We start from the raw sequence: 14,948 nt of genomic DNA, 5'->3' as shown, positions 1-14,948 counted from the left end.
CCCCTCCAAGAGATAATGAGGATTTATTTAGAGTGGAATAAACTTGCTGCTCAAGTATGTCACCATAGAATAGGAAGAGAAGTTATAGCCTGTAGAAACCTCAGGCCTGTAATGGTTAACTTGCTGGAGACGAAGTTTTCCTGCTCATTTCTGTTGTGGTTCAGTGGCTCAGTCATGTCCAACTCTTTGTGACCCCATGGACTGCAGCACTCCAGGCTTCTCTGTCCTTCACTATCTCCCAGAATTTGCTCAGACTCATGTCCATTGAGTTAGTGATGCCATCCAACCATCTCATTCCCTGTTTCTTCATTTCTGAGAAAGGCTCATCTCTCAGCATTTGAAAGGATGTTTCTACAGCCCTGGGTTTCAACAGAACACTCCACAAGTGTAACATGTTTGCCTCCTCTGATTTATCTCTTTAGGCATACTTCACTTGGCTTTATTTTGCTTTCACCTCTGGAGGTCAGCAACCTTGGAGGAGCAACCTGTGATCATTTGGGTTTAGCTCCCAGCCCAGCCACTCACTGGCTTAGGTACTCAACCTCGCTGACCCCCACTTTCCTAAATATCTATAAATTGGGATCAGAAGTCCTGCTTGGCAAGGTTATTAAAGGGAGTGGCTTCCCTGTTGGCTCAGTGGTAAAAGAATCTGCCTCCCAATGCAGGAGCTGAGGGTTCGATCCAAGGATCAAGAAGATCCCCTGGAGGAGGAAATGGCAACCTACTCCAGTATTCTTGCCTGTAGAATCCCATGGACAGAGGAGCCTGGTGGGCTCCAGTCCATGGGGATCACAGAGTCAGACACGATTCAACAACAAAGTAGCTGGGCAGGGGTACGTGGCACACATCGTGTCCTCTAGACTGGCCACCATCCTTAGCAATTCCTTTTCACGTTTGCTGTAAGAGCAAACTCTCATCCACTAAGCAAATATCTCATGGCTTTCCTCCAAATACCTGTGCAGCCCAAGTGTCCAGCTCAATTATACGACAGAGTCTAATGGCCCAAGCTGGAGCCAAATTTTCATGCGTCCTTTTAATTAGAAGATTGAATGCCTGATCACAGAAGGACATTGTTTGGTGATGCTGATAATGAAGTAGTCAGGGCTGCTGAAGTGTATCATTAGGAGGGTTGACAATAAACTCCATGCCCATAGAATGAAATGAATAGGAAGAGGGCCAGGAGGAAGCAGCCAGCACAAGGGGCAGATGTAAGAGACGTGATGGATGAACTGCCCCCTGGGGTGAGGATTCCTCTCCTCAGAACTGAAGGCATTTGTTTACAGTTCATGTAATAAAGGATTTCTTATTGTAAAACTACAAGGAGAAAGTAATGGCATTCTTTTGAGACACTATATACATCCTGGAAGACATTGTATGTTCTGAGTGGCATCATTATCTGGCTTTTGGCTTTAACAATTCTTTTTTCAGCAGACAAGGTATACATTATAAATTTTAAACAAATAATGCATGTATACTTTTTAGGTTAAAACCAAAACATAACTGGCTTCCCTTTTTATACATAGACGCGTGCTTAGTCGCTTCAGTCACATCTGACTCTTTGCAACCCCATGAACCATAGCCCACCAGGCTCCTCTGTCCATGGGATTTTCCAACCAAGAATACTGGAGTGGTTAGCCACTTCCTCCTCCAGGGATCTTCCCGACCCAGGGTTTGAACCAGCGTCTGTTGTGCCTTCTGCATTGCAGGGAGATTCTTTACTGCTGAATCAATGGGAAGCCCCATGAATATACCTGAAAAAATATTAATGAAAGAAACTATACATTTAGTAAATGTGCAGAATATTAATATAAGCTCAGGAGGAATGCTGAAGATTTCAAATTCATAAAACTCATCTAAATTATTTTTCTGATTTGAATACATCTTTATGAATATAGAGATGTGGTGAGGATTTATTTATTTTGCACAGAAAGTGATTTTGTTTTTAATTCTTGTCCTCCTGTTATCACGATTCCCTGCATTGTTTAAGAAATTTGGCATAGTAAGGTGTCCATGTGTGTGCTCAGTCATTTCTACTCTTTGCAACCCCATGGACTGTAGCCCGCCAGACTCCTCTGTCCATGGATTTTTCCAGGCAAGAATACTGGAGGGGGTTGCCATTCCCTTCTCTAGGAGATCTTCCCCACCCAGTATGGAATCCAGGTCTGCATTGCAGGAGGATTCTTTACCATCTGAGCCACCAGGGAAGCCCCTAGTAAGGTTTCCAGGGATTTGTATTTTGGAAACTAAATATTCATTAATAATTTTTTTAAAAAATGCTAGCTAAACCCATATTCCATCATTTAGTAAATAGTCTTTATAATAAGGAAAAGCTAATTGTTCATGGGATAAAATGTCTAATGTATTTAACTTCTGTTCTAGTGATATTGCCCAACATCCAAGTAACTAACTAGGATGTTCACTCTTACTGTTTTGTTGCTTTTCAGGGCATTTTAATCATAGGGATGAATTTGAATCATCAGTTTTACTGTTAGGGCCAAAGCATTCTCATGGGCTTATGGGAATATATGCCACCAGGAAGTAGATTAATAACTATAAAAAAACCACATGAAAAGGTTACTACAAAACTCAGATCAAAAAAAAAAAACAACTCAGATCAAAACCTGTGGTTTTCTGAATTTGCCATCTACCAGCTTTCTGAAGCTTCTCTGTGGTAATATGATCTTTATGGCAACACCACTGAGCTCTGGACACTTATGGTAATTAAGACAGCTGGGACGTGCCCTGCACTCGCCCACGGCACCAGCCTTCACATAGCAAGGAAGGCCGCTTGCTGATCAGTACGCATCCATGTTAACAGAGAGCCCTCCTTTGGTAATGGTCGAAAAATATGATAATGAAAGAGACTCTTGTTTTCCAAAAAGATTAGAAAAACAGACTGGATTGGGGCTGGGACCACAGAACTTGGGAGGGCTCTTTATGGAGAACCACAGCAGAAAGGAATTCTCTTTGCTGGTCAATTTTTCTGGCCTTCTGCACCATCATTCCCGCAGCGTTTCAATGTATTCTCTCCAACCGGCTAAGCACCCTCTGATCGGCGGCCCCATCAACCCCCATCTTCTCACTTTAAACAAATGTGTTGTTGGAAACAAGGGTGAATCGGGGAACTTGGAGTTTGTGGACTGGGGACCAAGTTGTCGGTCTATTCTGAAGTTCCGCGGAATACTCAAGGAGTTAGTGAGCCAGAGGCATTCTGCCTTCCTTTGGCTTCCCCAGTGTTTTTTGTATATAATACAGCCTTGGACACTGGAAGATGCATTCAGAACAGGAGCCTAGAATCCAGTTCAGTGGGGCTAGAGCAAGGCGGGTAGCCTGAGGCAGGGCACAGATCCTGCAGACACGTTCTGTCTGTGGGCTGCTGAATTGCAGATGTGCTGTTTGGGCCAGGCTCTGTAATAAGCTGGCTCTCTCAGTGGTGAGGGGCATGCAGGTTTCACTTCCTGAGCTAGAATCTCTTCTCCGCAGTCTCACCTCGATCCATTCCCTGCCCTTCCTACCCCTCGCAGTGGGAATCAAGTCCCCCATCTCTGGAAAGTAATGCTAAGAAAACAAACACTACAAAGGCTGGTAACAGGGGGATATCTCTCTTGAATGTTTTCTGTGACCATCTAGGTCCAAGGAGGAGGGGGTCCCCCAGCTCTGTGAGCCAGCAGGGTCTCTTTGTAGTAGGCATCCGTATGTTTGGCCAGATGTCCTCCCAGCGGAGGGCAGAGAGGGAAAGATAAAACAGAATTCTTATGAAAAATAAGTCTTGGGAGGGAGAAAAAACAAGGCAGAGAAAGTGTGTCAAGTGGGATGGGAGGTGCCATCTGATGTTGATTAAATGCTGATAGAGTCAGCAAGGAGAAATGTGTGTCACAAGGAAGTGACCCTGCTCTTCGGCATGTGGGCCAGTGACATCTGTCTGGGAGCAGAGCTGTCAGACCAAAATGTCCAGGGATAAACCCAGTGCTGGCCGGCATGGCAATCAGGGGAGGGAAGGACCCCTGCACCAGGAATCAGGATGCATTCTTTCTGATTCTGCTGTACCTGGCCTCACTCTCCCCATCAGGAACAGGACGATGCTTGACCAAGTGACCTCAAGGCAACCCCCTAGCCCCAGATTCTGTTATCTGCCATCATCTCCCCTCTGACCAAATCTTCTGAGGCTCTTCTAATGGAATGTAAGAAATAGCCCTGGAGAGATGTGAAGAGTTCACCGCCCACGCCCCCTTCCCAGGGTCCTAAAACCCAAAAGGAATGAAACCTCACATCAGCCATAAAAGTGTCATCTAGTCTTTCCACAGCAGCCTGGGGTCTACTCTCCTTCTGTGTTTTACAGTTGCCACCAAAGCGTGTTAACTGTTTTCTGAACATGAGATGCGGCAGGTCTGGGGGTCTACCTGTGCTTTTGTTGTTGTTCAGTCACCAAGTCATTTCTTGATTCTTCAGAACCCCATGGACTGCAGCATGACAGGCTTCCCTGTCTCTCACCATCTCCCGGAGTTTGCGAAAGTTCACGTCCATTGGATCAGTGTTGCCATCCAACCCTCTCATCCTTTTTCACCCTCTTCTCCTTCTGCCTTCAATCTTTCCTAGCATCAGGGTCTTTTCCAATAAATCAGCTGTCTGCATCAGGTAGCCAAAGTATTAGAGCATCAGCTTCAGCATCAGTCCTTCCAATGAATATTCAGGGTTGATTTCCTTCTACCTGTTCTTCTCCCCTCCCAATCCCAAAAATATTTTCACTCTGCATGTGCACTGTCACTTCAGTCGTGTCCAATTCTTTGGGGCCCTATGGACTGTAGCCTGCCAAGCTCCTTTGTCCAAGGAATTCTTCAGGCAAGAATAATGGAGTGGGTTGCCATGCCCTTCTCTAGGGGATCTTCCTGGCCTAGGGATCGAACCCACATCTCTTACATCTCCTGCATTGATAGGCGTGTTCTTTACCACAAGTCCCACCTGGGAAGCCTGGGTGTAAGAGGACTTTGTTTCATTTTAAACTCTCAAGATTACAGAGAATATAAGAGCAGATGAATGTGTTGTGTGTATGTGTTCATCCTTTAGTTAAGAGTGAACCATTGAAAGTTTTGTTTTTTTTTTTCTTTCTGGCACCTTCATGAGGTCAGCAGTGTTTTGTTACAGGGTGAGGCTGGATTCCAGTGGGAATGGAAGAGGAATCTTCCGCTGAGATGAGATCTCACACTAAGACTGGGGCCGTGGAAATGGATAGGAAAGCTTGACCAGAGAGGCAGTGGCACTGTGATGTAGGGGAGATACCATGGCATTTGGAGTCTGACAGACCCCGGTTTAAATCCTAGCTGTGATGTCTGTGGGATGTCATTTCAGCTCTTGCTCCCTGCTTAAAGGGTGATTATGTGAAGTCCCTAGATCAGTGTGAAAGTGAAAGTGTTAGTTGCTCAGTTGTGTCTAACTCTCTGCAACCCCATGGACTGTAGCCCACCAGGCTCCTCTGTCCATGGGATACTCCAGGCAAGAATACTGGAACAGGTTGCCAGTAAGTGAACATCAATAAACTGTAGATGAGATGATCATGACAAAAGCAACGATAGGAAGATTAAAAATATCTGGTGGTTGATTGAATTAGAGAATAATTATAAGAGAAGACTTCAAGATGTCTGAGTTTGAGTACCTGAAGGATTGGGATGGTGGTAGTATTTCGGGATGGAAATAAGTTGGGTGGAAGTTGGAGATCTGGTTTGGCAGTTCTGGACACAGGAGGTGGCACTGAAACATCCAGGTGGGAATGGATGAGAGAGGATGGAAAGGAAGGGAGAAAAAGAAGCGAGAAAAACACGATACTGAGAAGCTGGTTAACTCTAGGGCTGTTTGATCAATGAGTCTGATTTTAAAGATTCACCTTCAAGGGACTGGTTAACCAAAGGTTGATCCAACACGACCATCTCCTAAAACAAACCTTAGCACCTCAAAATGTGTTCCTCCAGTGAAGCATCTCCTAGATCTAGTTAGAAATGCAGAGTCTTAGCTCCTACGTCAGACCTACTGAATCAGATCTGCATTTCAGCATGATGTGTGAGCACTTTTTGAGAAGCACTGTTCTAATGCACAGCAGCCAGACCTGCAGCATTGCAGCCCCTGGAAACTTGTTGGAAATTCAGATTCTCAGGCGCCTTCTCAGACTTCCTGAATTAGAAAGGCTGTGTTTTAACAAGCCCTTCAAGTGAATCCAGTAGGATGGGATGGTGGTAGTATTGAGGGATGGAAGTAAGAAAGTTGAAGAATCACTGCTGTAAGCCATGAATCACTGCTCTAAGCCATGGAACAGAGAGCTTGAACCCCCACCCCTTGGGTGTATAACCCAGAACCCTGGAGGGATTGGTTAAACCCTGGAAGTTAAATTTGAGGCATTGTTCTATGCTGTTTCTCTCATCATTTTGCATTAAACACAGATGAAGGACTCTTTTCACTGAAGAAGGGCACTAGGCGTAAAATTACAAACCAAAGGGGAGGAACTTTGGCTGTGGCTTAATCTTCACAATTTATCCATCGAAAGTTATTGAGCACAATTCTAGGAGATCAGTCCTTTATGTGCTATTGCTCCTGGGGGACGCTATTAGTGAGATGCACATAGGAAAACCAGTCAGGGCAAGGAGGACTCTCCCGACTTGCCTTACAATGTGATTTTCACATTAAAGTGTCCAGAGCCTTTGTCTTCTGTGTTTCTAATAAAACTATGGCAAGTTCCCTTTTTATGGGTTAGTTTCTGGAGTCCCTTGCAGAAGTGATGGTGGTTTACCACTTAGACTAGAGTGTTTTTCAAACAGTTCAACTGTGAGCAATAAAAATGTACCTCTTCTCATCAGAAATGTCTGTTTTTTCTGGGTTGTTCCCTAGCTGTTATTCATATCACTGTGATAACTTAAATAAGGGTCGGTGTCTGTTTTCTGCATATATGTAATGTACAAAAGTGGTTATATATTGAGCATTTTAATCCTAAAATTACCTATATTTTCTGTTATAGGAAGTTATAGTACATTATTAAGTTATATAGTACATTATAGCCAGTGGCATGCTGGTAAACCAATTTGGGATGTGTGAGGGCATCATGTATAGTGTTTGCAAATTTCCATAGTGTAAATAGTCCCTTCAGGGTTGATTTCAAGCTGCCAACAATTTAACAACCAGCTCCCCAAATTCCTACAAATTTGACAAGTCACTCTTGAAAACAGTAGGAATTAACTCAAGCACACCACTGAAACAAACGTCAAGGGAAAAGCCGCTTTTTTTTTTTTTTTTTTTTGATTAGTTGTGTTTGAATTACTGTTGGTCCAACAATGGCTGAAACAGGTAGATTTGAGTGTTTTGTCTTTTGTCATATAGAGATCTTATCATAATGGAATATGATTTGAAAACTGTTCTATGAAACAAAGTTCTGTGCTATTTTCAAGTCATTAAATATGTTTATAATAACATAATGGCAATATTTAAGTTGTGTTAAATGTGTTGCTCAAGCAATGAGTATGTTTAATTTTAAAATACCACTCAACCTATAGAAAGGCATATGTGAAATCTATATTCTTATAGTATTTAAACCAAAATGCAAAAATTGACTTCTGAAATGGTGTTTTTGGTTACTGTTGCTAAGATTTGCCTTTTCTTACAGGTATTCAAGAAGGAACACAATGTACCAAATGTAAAAATAACTGGGCACTGAAGCTTTCTATCATATTATTATACATTTTATGTGCCTTGCTTACCATCACAGTAGCCATTTTGGGATACAAAGGTAAGTACTGTTTCCTTTTTCCTTCTAAAAAGCAAGTCTCCTTTCGTTCATTTACACCTGAAAACACAAGCGCATCTGCAGGCATGAAGTAGTTCATTAATACAATTCAGATGCAAAACTTAAACCTCTGAAGCTCCATCTTTATGTCTTGAGCTTCTTATAGCTGTGGAATCTGAAAGGAGAGAAGGAGCAATTCCTCTTGAGTCATTTCAACCATAATCATGGTCCTTTTATGAGTTGTAATTTTTTTTCCCTCTTTGTTGCTTTTTCCTACTTACTTCCAGATACTCCCTCTTCCTCTGTCTTTTTTCATCTTATCTTTAAGAGGCCCCACAAAATCCCTGGAGTCAGCACACAGGAAGACTCTATTGACAGAGGGTAAGACCTCCAGAGACATGACTGACGTCACCCGAGGACTGGCCTTAAAATTCCCGTTTTTTCTCTTCAGCACATTTACTGTGGTCACTGTTGTTTATCTAACTCCAGGAAAACACTGCCCTGTAGAAATGAAACACAGAGATGGCACCACCATCTCAGCTGTGCTTTATGACTTATCAGACATTCTTTGAACATGTCTGGTTTAAGACTGGTGCAGGATTTTTGCCTGAATCCCCCAGACTTGCAGATAAAGTGGGTTGGTTCTCCCCACCCCCACGGGCATTCGAGACACCACAGGTGAAGGTGTCCTGATTCAGAATCACGAACTGTGTAAACCCTTTTATAGAAAACAGCCACGGAAGCCTCACAGAGACACGTGAAACAGACGTGTCGTCTGGTTTCAGCGAGAGAGGCAGACATGGGGTCTGCTCATCTTCACCCTGACAGGTTAACAGTGGAGAATTCCACACGTTCCCATCTCTGTTCCCTGCCCCTTCGATTTGACCTGGGGACAGAAAGATGCAAAGTGAATTCCCTCCAACATGTAACTCCTCCCACTGTCCTCCAGGATTTAGTGGTTTCCTGAGACAACAGTGTACTGGAATGAGAATGGCCTCTGTCCAGTTCTTGAGTCCACCATTTGAGGAGCAATTGCTAGTGTTTATTAAGTGCTCGTTGACGTGCCAGGAATTACGCTAAGTCCTTGCGTGGCTGTGTAACCTGTGTGTGAATTGTAACCTCTCAGTGTTACTGACTGTTTACCTGTAAAAGGACAGTAATGGTGCCATTCTTCAAGGTGCTTGGGATGAGCAAAGATGATCTAACTGAGCCACCTGTTCTGAGATTGGGCCCAGTAAAGTGGCTAAATCTCTCTCTTCCTTATTCTTGTTGTTTAGTTGCTAAGCTATGTTGAACTCTTTGCAACCCCATGGACCACGGCACGCCAGGCTCCCCTGTCCTTCACTGTCTCCCAGAGTTTGCTCAAACTTATGTCTGTTGAGTTGATGATGCCATCTAACCATCTCATCCTCTGCCACCCCCTTCTCCTTTTGCCTTCAGTCTTTCCCAGCATCAGGGTCTTTTCCAATGAGTTGGCTCTTCGCATCAGGTGGCCAAAGTATTGGAGCTTCAGCTTCAGCATTAGTCCTTCCGATGAATATTCAGGGTTGATTTCCTTTAGGACTGACTGATTTGATCTCCTTGCAGTCCAAAGGACTCTCTCTTCCTTGCTTCTTCATAACTGTGTTTTTACAGTTCTAGCCATGAGAAAGGCAAAGCATATTAAAAAATAATATAGTCAAGGCTTATGGAGTCCACTTCTAAACCTATTTCCATGGAAAATTGTGTGTGTTCCCATGGTGTGTTGACTGATGAACTTGGGCAGTGGAAATATGGAAAATTACCAGGCCATTTTATCCAGTTGCAATGAGTTAATCTCGCCCAGGATTAACAGAGCAAGTGTTAAGAAAGGCTATTAAATTATGGCGAAAGCTGGACAGGGGGAGGACGGGGGAGGAAACCTAATGGGGAAAAGGAGGGTGTTTTATGTCCTAGGTAATTCAGCCTGGCTATCTTCCTTTACTAGGTTATTGAGGTCATTACTTACTTCTCCACAACTTTTCCTAGTGAACTCAAAGAGGCTTAAAATCAAACCGTCATTTAACCAGTATCTTTAAGGCTGGGCACTATGTGATGTCACAAAAGTAAACAGAGATAAGAAAGGTTTGAAGAAATACCTCTATGTGGTATTTTGTAATTTTTACCTCTGGGGGAAAAAAAAGTCTAGAATCTTTAATTATACAGATAGATCTGAAGGAGGGGGGTTGGTTTGTTTGTTTTTAAAGTACAGGTATATCCTCTGTTTTTATGAGAGTGGAAAGGCCTCGGCTCTGGCCTGCTTGTATGGGTCCATTTGCCTGGAACACATTTTCCCTCTTCTCCACCTTTTTCTCATGACTTTTGCTTCCTTCTTTCCCTTCATGTCTCCCTCAGACACGTGTCCTGCAAGCAGCCCCTGAGAGCTGAGTTGGGTGCCCACCTGCTGGTCCCCATGGTGCCATTTTGCACAAAGTCCCTGTTGCACTATATCACTGTGGCCAATGGGTCTGTCCCCCCACCCAAACTGTAAGCTCCAAGAAGACAAGAGGCTAGCTTTTGTTTATTAAAGCTCCTACTAGCACGTGGCTCATAGTACATAATTGGGACCCAATAAGGTTTACTGAGTGAATTAATGAGAAGATGGATGGATGGTTGAATTGTAATTGTAAATTATGACTGGCTTCTATAAAGGCAATCAGTCGATACCCAGTGACCTCTGAGGCAATTGCTGTGACTCAGGGCCCTGAAAGCTTAAAATCCCAAAGATCGCTTGGCCTCCTCTGGGTGTATCTCACTAGGATAAAGGGGGATGAGATTGAGGGGGTGAGACAAGTTGGGGGTGAGACAAGTCAGAGGCAAGACCGTGTTCTTATTCCTCTTTCTCTACTCCAAGGCCCATATCTCTCAGGCGTCTACTGACAAAAAAGATAATGCAACATGCAGTTCTTGTCTTTAAACACAGCCTTGATGAACTCAAATACTGATATTTTCCAGATGTGTTTTCTCTTTACTTTGAACAGTGATTCCTCTTTCTTGTTGATAAGATTCTGGTGACCCAACATGGTAAGAGGCAGAAAGATAAGTTCCTACTTCACACACATCTCTGTGAAGTCTGGAGAAACTCATTCCACTTTAAGAAAAAAAAAAAAGGAAGAAACAAAAAAGAATATTCAGTGAAGGAAGAGGTTTCTCTGAAGGAGAAGTTGGAAGGAAATAAAATAGAAACTCCATTATTTATCAGAGTTTGCAAAGTCATCTCCATAGCGTTTTCTTCAAAACTGTTCTTTGTGTGTGTGTGTGTGTTAGTCGCTCAGGCATGTCTGACTCTTTGCGACACTATGGACTGTGGCCCAGAAGGCAGCTCTGTGTATGGAATTCTCTAGGCAAGAATACTGGAGTGGGTTGCCATTCCCTTCTCCAGGGGATCTTCCCGACCCTGGGATTGAACCCAGATCTCCTACATTGCAGGTGGACTCTTTACTGTCTGAGCCACCAAGGAAGCCCCAAATGTTCTTTAGTTCTCTTTTTATGTCACTTATGCAGATAGAAGTTAGGATATAACTTAAGTTCCTTCCAGAGAACTTGCTGAACAAGTCAGAGGATTGCTGAGTCACCCAGACAGGTCAGCACACTAGCGGTGACCGTGCGGCATGTCAGCCACCTTACAAAAAGCCCACTCTTGGACGGTTACAGCTTGGTGCACCCTCTGTCCTGGACTACTTATCATCCAGGCAGAAGCCACCCTCTACGTTCTGGGCTGTTTTTTCACTGGAACATTCCCTGAACAGGAAAATCTTATTTTGTGGTCCTGCCCCGCAGGATGCTACCTTAAGGGATTTCAGATAAAGAAGAAAGACAGCCATCTGAATCTTTGTCAGTAAGAACCTCCTCTAATACAACATTCCTAGTCACAGATGTCTGCCTTGCTGCTCAGCTCTGCAAGGTAGCATTACAGCTGGGTAAGCAGGCTTTCAAACCACATCAAACCACATTGAGCATCAGACCACACTGTGTAGGTGTTGTTAGAATCAAGGATAACACCCTCCCACCAGACAGTATTTTTGTAATGAAACCTGAAATAGTGTTCAAGGTAGAAATGTCTTTATTACATCCCAGAGGAGTGTACCTGGTATTACTGGGAAGTCCCAGATACCAATGAAGGGTTGTGTTTCCTATAGTCAAACTGGTAGACATCCTCCTGAGCACCAGGCAGGACCTCAGCACTCTATTCTTCTTTCCTGTCCCGGAGGCCCAGTCATGAGCTGTATCTCTGGACCCTCCACATCCATGTTTGCCCCAAACATAAGTACTTGGTAGACCTCTAAGAATAATGAGTATAAACGATAAAGAAGACATAGTCCTGGGACTTCCCTAGTCATCCAGTGGTTAAGAATCTGCCTTCCAACATAAGGGACTCGGGTTCAATCCCTGGTCAGGGAGCTAAGATCACATGTGCTGTGGAGCAAATGAGCCCATGCAGCTCAACTAGGGAGAAGCCCGTGTGCTGCAACAAGGAGCCCACGTGCCGCAACTGAGACCCAACCCAGTCATAAAAAATAAAAAGACTAGCAGACCATGAGTTGGTCCTCTTAACAGGAAAAAAGACACAGTTCTTCTCCTCAAGGGATTTTTCTTGGAAGAAACCATATTTAGGAAAAAGAAATACTCATTGAGAGGCAAAGTGGAATTACAGAGTAAACATGGATGTTGGAGTTAGATCTCCTGGCCTGGAATCCCACTTAGTCCCTTATAAGCTGTGTGACTCTAAGGAAGTTACTGGACATCTCTGGGCCTCGATTTTTTTCATGTGTGAAATAGTAGTCGTAAGGATTAACTGCAATGGTGATGTGATACACCTTGGAAAGAGTGAGGCAATCTGTAGAGGCTGATTTTATTGCCATTCAGATACAGGGTCCGTTGGTGTGGAATCGGATCATCAGGGAAGGCTTAGCACGATGGGCCAGTGAGATTCAGAGTAGACCTTAAAGAATGGGTGGAATCAAGACAAGGGAGGAAAAGGTTAGTGGCCCAGATCAAGGGCTTTTATAGGACTTCCCTAGTGGTCCAGTGGTTAAGAATCTGCCTGCCAATGCAGGGGACACGGGTTCAATCCCTGGTCCGGGAAGATCCCACATGCGGTGGAGCAACTATGCCTGTGTACCACACCCACTGAGCCTATGATCTCGAGCCCATGCTCCACACAAGAAAAGCCACCACAGCAAGAAGCCCACCTGCCGCAACTGGAGAAAGCCCACAAGCAGCAACCAAGACCCAGTGCAGCCACAAGTAAATAAATTTTAAAAAAGTAAAAAAGCCCTGGAGGGGACATATGTATATCTATGGCTGATTCATGTTGAGGTATGGCAGAAACCAACACAATATTATAAAGCAATTATCCTTCAGTTTAAAATAATTAAAAAAAACAAGCACTTTTATAGAAAAGGTGTTATTGTTGGATTATCCTAGAGAATTGAGCTTTTGGGGTACCTGAAGAGGGGCAATGTGTCATATATATGACACCTAAAGTAGTACTTTGAAGATAAAAGTCTGTCCGGAAACACTTTCTAATAAAGGGGACCATGTTAAAAAACAGACTGCTTGTGTTCCTTCTGTGTTCCCTGTTTGTTTTCCTCATGTGAGAACAATCTACACACTGAGGTCTCCCTCCGAAGACGGGGAGTTTCTAGGGTCAGAGAGGATGTCTTCCACTATTTTGCTGACTGAGAATTTGTGCTAATGAGTTAAGAATAAAAACTGGTGAAAATGCTTTGTGTTATTACAGCAAATGTTACTTCTGGTCTCCATCAGTCTAGCATTTTTAAGCAGTTGCAAGCCGCCAGCTTTGCAACCCTGAAGTTTGCAGCTTTATATCCAAATCCTATTTTTAAACACAGATACACCGCCCTGGTGCCTACAACCAGTTCATTAGCCCTTGTGGGCGGGGCAAAGAGTTTTCTAGCACCCAAGAGAAACCTAACAGATTTTTTAAGTGAATGCATTTATTTCTTTTACTCTGTACAAACCTGAATGATCTGCCTATGACAGTTCTGGTTTTTAAAAAGTAAAATGAAAGACAAATTGGAGAGGGTTGAAAATGACTGCCTGTCAGCGTATTCAGAGGTTTCTCTGGCTTCCAGGAAAAAGGGGCAGGACTTAAGGTCCCTGTGTGTGGTTTAAGGACAGACTGAGGCTTGTGTTTTGATTTGAGAATCAAAACTGAACCTAAACTTGTAAACATTCCATGTTTTATTTTTTTTAAGGGTAGCTTTGCTAAAATGCAGATGAAACATTTTGTTCTTTGGAGTTTCTAGGAATAAGCATGCCTGTCAGACAACCCTCAGATTATTTTAACTGTATCTCTGGGTCTATATAGTAATTTCTTGAAAAAAAAAAAAAAAGATAATTATTCAACTAAATGCCATGCTCATTGCCAATGCCAAGGCCTCCCTGGGTTGGTTTGTACGTTTGTTTGCATAACCTCTAGCTCAGTTGATTCTTTTTCCACAGGCCTCGGCAGCCAACAGGCAGATCCTTGTTTATTTAAATAAACAATGTAATGAATAAATCTGTGATGAATACCTACTATGCACCACACACTGAGCTAAGAGCTGGGGATAAAGCCAGCACCAATTTTCCTGCCCTAAGGGGTACTGGGGACTTCCCAGGTGGCGCTAGTGGTAAAGAACCCGCCTGCCAATGCAGGAGACGTAAGAGACTCGGGTTCAATCCCTGGGTTGAGAAGATCCCCAGGAGGCGGGCATGGCAACCCGCTCCAGTATTCTTGCCTGGAGAATCCCATGGACAGAGGAGCCTGGCGGACTACAGTCCATAAGTCGCAGAGAGTCAGACACAACTGAAGTGACATAGCACAAACGCGCACAAGGGGTCTTGGAGTAGCGAAATCATGACAACACTATGATGGGAGTCCTGTGATCAGGAGAGAGACCCCAGCAAGATAAACTTCAGCATAGGTTTCCCACAGGATGTGACCAGCTGAGTCTTAAAGAGCAAGGAGGGCTTCGCTTGGGGAAGAAGCCTGGAACAACATTCTAGGTGGGGAGAAGCATGCGTGGAAAGGCTTGGGGGAGAAAGTGTTTGATGCAAGCCACACATATCATTATGGCTGGGCTGGAGAAGCCTGGGGAAGAGCACAACCAGCTTCTCCAGGGAAGGTGCTGGGAGCCGTGGGGCTGGTTCACTTTAGGTC

General features: G+C 43.8%; 1 protein-coding gene across 1 annotated transcript in view; it reads left to right on the top strand.

Annotated features, from left to right (window-relative positions):
- COLEC12 (collectin subfamily member 12) overlaps positions 1-14,948 on the top strand; it is a 185,224-nt gene that overhangs the window by 137,783 nt on the left and 32,493 nt on the right. The window contains exon 3 of the mRNA XM_055417125.2: positions 7,643-7,765. Within this exon, the coding sequence (XP_055273100.2) occupies positions 7,643-7,765 (123 nt within the window). The remainder of the gene's footprint in view (positions 1-7,642; positions 7,766-14,948) is intronic.

This window comes from Moschus berezovskii, chromosome 28 (genome assembly GCF_049115385.1).
Source record: "Moschus berezovskii isolate FMDL1 chromosome 28, NW_MosBer_1.0, whole genome shotgun sequence".
NCBI classification, from domain to species: Eukaryota; Metazoa; Chordata; class Mammalia; order Artiodactyla; family Moschidae; genus Moschus; species Moschus berezovskii.
Note: the sequence above shows the minus strand (reverse complement) of the source record. Positions and strands in the feature narration are given on the sequence as shown.